General features: G+C 45.7%; 1 protein-coding gene across 1 annotated transcript; it reads right to left on the bottom strand.

Moving 5' to 3' along the window:
* Nucleotides 1–509: 509 nt before the first annotated feature.
* Nucleotides 510–5161, bottom strand: ECRG4 (ECRG4 augurin precursor; the record flags this gene model as incomplete). The annotated part of the gene is made up of 3 exons (XM_010167049.1): nt 510–671; nt 2616–2773; nt 5114–5161. Coding segments are annotated over 3 exons (368 nt in total), but the record flags the coding sequence as incomplete, so codon positions are not given.
* Between the last annotated feature and the right edge of the window lie 450 nt (nt 5162–5611).

Raw genomic sequence — 5611 nt, 5'->3', positions numbered from 1 at the left:
GGTATGGAAATAGCAGAGGAGGCAACTAGGCAGCACTTCAATTGAGAGAAATGCTTTTTTTCTTTTTCCCCAAGAAAAACTGGAGGTAGTTGTTGACAACTCTGAATGAGCAGGCACATCTGAAACGTACTGGCTTATATTATGTATTCTATATGCCAAACTAGATGATATAATGTAATTTTGCAATTGATTGTAGGAAAGCAGATAAAAAAGCCCGTTAAAAAGGAATCTACAGTAATACAACTGGAATGAAACTTGCTGTTACAAACTCTACTAAATAATGGCAAACTGTTTATTTTATCAAAAAAGCTTTATTTCTATAACACTTTATATATAGTGTACTACTAAGAAACAATACTTAAAAAAGTCATGTTGCTTTCTTCAAAGTCTGGCCGTTCCTTTACTCTTGCTGTTTTACATGAATAGCAGGAAAGCCCCCCTGACTGAGGGAGGACTCAGCCTCACCCAGTGCAACCCTACAGGCACCAGCTATAGTAGGATAAATGACATTAGTAATCATCATAGTTGACACCTGCTCCATGCCTGAAGGTGTGTGGATTTTGTGGACCAATTGGTGAATCTTCATCATAGTGGTGCTGGTAGTACCCACCGTAGTATTCATTACGAGCACGCCCTAAGCTTGTCCAGTAGGAGATGTCATCTTCAAATTTCTGCCAAAAAAAGAAAATACTCACTTTCCAAGCCTGAACCTTTACAACAAAGAGAGTGAAACAGCACTGGTGCAAGAGGTACCTTTTGTCTCTCTCAGAAATTCAGATCCTTTGCTTACTTGTCAAAATGAAATCTTTAGGTCTAAGGGGTTTTGTGACCTGTACCTACCTTCTCTATGGGACTATCAGGGCTCTGAATGCAGGAATTGTCCTGCCCAGCTCCACCTGGGACCCACTCCCACACCCTCTGCCCACTGTAAAGTGCTTAAACTGAGACTGCCTGCAACTGAAACATGCTCTGAACACCTTTAATAGCTGTATTACCTTTTCAGTGATGGACTATGAAAAACATTTCAACGTTTTGTACTGAAAAATCTAAAGGTTTGGTTCTCCACTGCCCTGATGTCCCTGAGTCGAAGTGGGTGCAATAGGCTTTTGCTTTATGCCTGTGATCTTTCATTCCCATTTTGCATGGGTAAAAATGAACGTACAGCACAGCCCTCTAGCTACGGAAATGCAGTAAGCAGTTCAATTCTGCTCATAACAGTAGAAGAAAAACAGTGTGCAAGGATATCAAATACTTGCCAAGTCAAAGCCTTTCCATCTGAATGACTCTTTGGAAATATTTTTGGATGAGATTTGGAAAAAAAAGTTTTGCAAAATACACAATGGGTAAGTATGGCCCAAGTCCTTTGCTGGAACAAACAGTTATTTCATTGTTAAAACTGTGTCTTAATACTCAAGAAAACCTACTAAGTGGATTCATTGTGTCCTACAACAGGCCTCATTTCAGTTTTTGAAGTGCACACAGGAACTCAGAGGAGAATTAATCTTATCTGCATGGTTTGTCCTTATTACCTCCTAGTATTTGCCCCCAGTCTTCGGTTTCTGATGCATAAAGCCAATTTTACTATTTCTCCTATTGCTATTGGGAGGAGGGAGTGGGATATAGCCATGCTGTTACAAAGTCATTTTTATCTGCATAATGTCCAGGGGCAACAGAAAAATGTATCCCTCATTCTTTCAGTCCAAGCAAAGGATTATTTTTTTAATCGTTCCAGCTTTGAAAATGAGTGCATTCATCTTCTAAGCAATCCAACAGCATGAAGGTCCAAAATGTACTCCAGCTTGCCTGTGCCAATGCAATCTCATTAAATGCATTCATGCAGCTGACACAAGTCAAGAATTCAACATCTATAACTATTTTTACATCTTATTAACGTAGAAATTATTCTACATGTGGGACAGCAACTAAACTCATTTTTCGCCCTATTTCAGCATCTATTTAGTAGAGCTTTGTGCAGAGCTGGGAACTCCTGATTCCACTCCAGTGTTTTTACAAATTAACTATTTTTTTAAAAAAGTATCCTTCTCATTTGAAGGGAGGTTGGCTGCATGCTACCAAATGGTTTTCCTTTCACATTTAGGGTCGAGACACAGCTGCTGGCGCTCTCAATGGTCAGGAGCTCCTGCACCACAAGAGGCACACGCATGCATTAGATATGTAATGTTAGTGTGATGTCATTGAGGAATGCCAATCATGGCCAGCTTGGTGTGGATTTCTCAGCATGCTAAAAAGCAAATTGATTAGCTGGAGGCTGCCAAATTAATATCCTGAAATACAATTGATTGCTTTGGGGCTGGCTGCCTATTTCTCACAGCAAACTTTGGCTGGCTGCAATTTATTAAGCTTAAGTTGGGTAGCAGGCAAGATCCCCATACAAGATTTTGATGTCATTTTTCTCCATTAACAAAATAACATAGAAATCTCTAACAAACACGGGGCTTATATTTCTGTGCAATATTTGCTACTTCAAAAAAGAAATCACAGTGTCTGTGAAGAGAAACAGGGCAGCTTCTCCCTGGGTGCCCCCATGGCTGTGGATCCCTGCTCTCAGCCACTCAGGCTGAAGCTCTACCAGCTCTAGAAAGCCTTACACTCACCGCCTCGTCGAACCCCAGGTAGAGGAACTGCTGGTACCACTGCTGGACGTCGGGCTGGCTTCGGTCCCAGAGCTGGCGCCTCTGGCGTCTCAGGCTGCTTAGGAACTCCTTGGCCACTGTTTCTTTCACTAACACCTCGGGCTTTGCGGCAACAGGGGCTGAAATTAATTCCCCCCCAAAAGGCATACCAGGAAATTTTTAGTCAGCCTGAAGGGTACTGCACTGAAAAATGCTTCTCGCATCACGCCGTTACCTTTGTGCTTGGCAGCACGATGCCTGCCGCAGCAGTAATGGTAATAAACTCAGGAACTGTTGATGTAATAGGATTTCTCAGTTACCCTCATTCTCTTGGATTTTATAAAAGCTGTTCTGAACTTAAAGACATAAGCTAAGTAAGGAATTAAATAAATAAAACCAAACTGAAAGAGAATAAACACACTGTACTTGTGCTTTGAGGAGAGAACAGGAGACTGGCCTCTGCGTGCTCCTGCTGCAGAAATGGGAATGAAGATGAGAGGTGCAGTTAAAACGCCTGAAGAAGCTGCAGAAACACTGCTAACTTACTAGGGTGAAGGGAAGCACACATAAAAAGATAGATATTTGAATCTGTTGTGTAAAAACACAGCTTTTAAATAATGAGTGCTACTAAATGCCCTGTATGCCTGAAAATAAAAGCTGATGTGGTTTTCATAGTACACAGGTTGGTGGATGCAGAGGAAAGCCGGCGACCTGCCAGGCCCAGCTGTGCCATTTGGCTTGCCCCAGGGCTAAGGGGCAGGCAGTTTGCTGTGGCTGCTAGAGGAATTTATGTGCCTCGGAGAGGTACAGCTGTGAGGACTGGCAAGCCCCCTGCCATGCACAGAAATGATAAAACATGGTATGATGTGTTTGGTTTTCCTGTGAAACAAGAAGCGTGCGTAGAAGTAGGAGGAATGCCTTGGCTTCAGAGGGTTCATTGAAATGAGGGAGGGACCAAGAACATGAGAGTGGATGGGGATTTTCGGAGGATGCGTGGGAAAAGGCTAGGGCAGAAGGGGAAGTTGGGTCAGGCACATGAAAACGATTGGAACAGGATCTGGGCAGACTCACTGGGGGAGGCAAAGGACTGCAGTGGGAAGGAGATTCAAGAGGTAAAAATGATAGCTGAGTTGTCACAGGAAGAGTGGGGAACAGCAGGCTGCCCTGTGGCGATGAGCTGGAAAGCGATAACTCCCCGTACACTCGAGCTTGGTGTGATTACTGGGAAGTGGGACGGCTGAACCAGTGTCCTGTGAATGAGCCCCACACAAGGGACACTGCCAGAGGGAACCAGTTCTGTGCACTTACCCCGCCTGCTTTAGTCCCCAACTGGAAACGGGGAGTGAGGCTGGAATGAAGGGGCTGCACATTCCCTCTGTCATCAATCCAAGGCTTTGCAGTTCTTCCTGGTCTAGGCTACATTGCCTGCACGCTCAAGAAGCCTCCCCGAGTGGTCCCTCTCACCAGGGCACCTGAACAAACACACTGACCACAGCTGGGGTGCAGGGAGGGTGGTCACCCCTATCTGCATGTAAGCACTGCAGAGTGGTGAGGTAGGGAACCCACGCACAAGGAAAACAGCTGTGGATGTGGCACACATTTTTAGGGCTGGCAAGAGGTGGTGGGTGATGCCAGGAAAAACCCAGTGAGAAGTTAGGCAGGCTGGCAGAAAGTGGGAGTCCCCTCTGTGGGGGCTGTAAATTCTTTGCCTCAGCCACAGAGCAGGCTGAGGGGAAGCAACCAAAACTTCTGGGGTGTTCCAGCCTGCCCCCCATCTGCTGTAGTGCTGCTTGTCCCCGGCCAGCTCCGTTTCCATCACCTTCCCCCAACCAGCAAGCCATTTGGTGCATCTGCCTGCTGGGCCCTCAGCCATCATCTCTCCCATAGGGAGAGCAGTCTTCCAAGAAGGAAGCACACGTGGGGCCAAGAGGACAAAGGGAACAAGTCAAGGCGTTGCGAGCAAGCCTGGTTTGCACATTTTCTCCTCTGCACCTCAGCCAGCAGTATTTCCATGTGTTATAATTACTTGTAAAAGCTTGTGACTTCCCAGAATAAACCAGATAAATGCCATGTCTGCGATGCACACACTGGAAAAGGTAGGTGCTATGTGCTGCACGGAACAAAACACAGGTGTACTGCCTGAGGTTGGGAACCCTGGTTTTTGGAGGGGGTTGTGATAAGCAGAGCCTCCAGCCTTGCCAATACCAAGTCCCAAACAGAGACGCAGGCACAGGCTCCACGGGGCTGGAACCGTCTGTGCAAGGAGGTTTGGGTATGGTGGGCACTGAGAGCAGCTCTGCACTACCAGCTTTGAATGGGGTGCTTGTACACTGCTCCTCTGACTGCCCTCCTTGAGCTGGTAACAGAGTGACAACATATTGGCAGCTTTGACTGATGGCAACCGACTCCAAGGAAATATAAGGGAAAGCACTTGGCTGTCTCTTTACACAGAATCACAGAATGTTAGGGACTTTACGTACCTTCACGTTTCTGAAGCATTAGTTTAAGCTTATTTCCCCTTGAAACATCTAGACAAGTAAAAAAAAAAAAAAACAGTAACTAAGAAGGAAATAAAAACAGAAAAAAAAGACTGTATCTTGAAAAATATCCAAAGTATTTTTGTCATAGCTCCAGACCACCAGGCAAAACTCTGCAGCGAGTTTCTACCAGTGCCTCCCTTTGCTCCCATTTCCATGCTCGAGTGCAACATATACTACAGGGAGGCTTTTGACACTCCAGCATCCTCTCCCCAGTTTTTGGCAAGGGAATCCCGATACTGGCCCTCTTTGCCAATTAAATTATAATATTTTGCAGCAGAAGCCCATAGCTGGTGCCTGTACCATGACACAGCGTGCAGGGCAGCATGACAACCCTGGGAAACCCTTGTCACTGAGCGAGGGGCACGCTAACAACAGGACTGCCTGCAGATTTTCCCTTGAAGCCTGTCCCACAGCACAGCACAGCACAGCACAGCACAG

The sequence above is a fragment of the Antrostomus carolinensis genome, unplaced genomic scaffold (assembly GCF_000700745.2).
Source record: "Antrostomus carolinensis isolate BGI_N321 unplaced genomic scaffold, ASM70074v2 scaffold2374, whole genome shotgun sequence".
In the NCBI taxonomy this organism is placed as follows: domain Eukaryota; kingdom Metazoa; phylum Chordata; class Aves; order Caprimulgiformes; family Caprimulgidae; genus Antrostomus; species Antrostomus carolinensis.
This window is presented reverse-complemented; position numbering and strand designations above follow the sequence as displayed.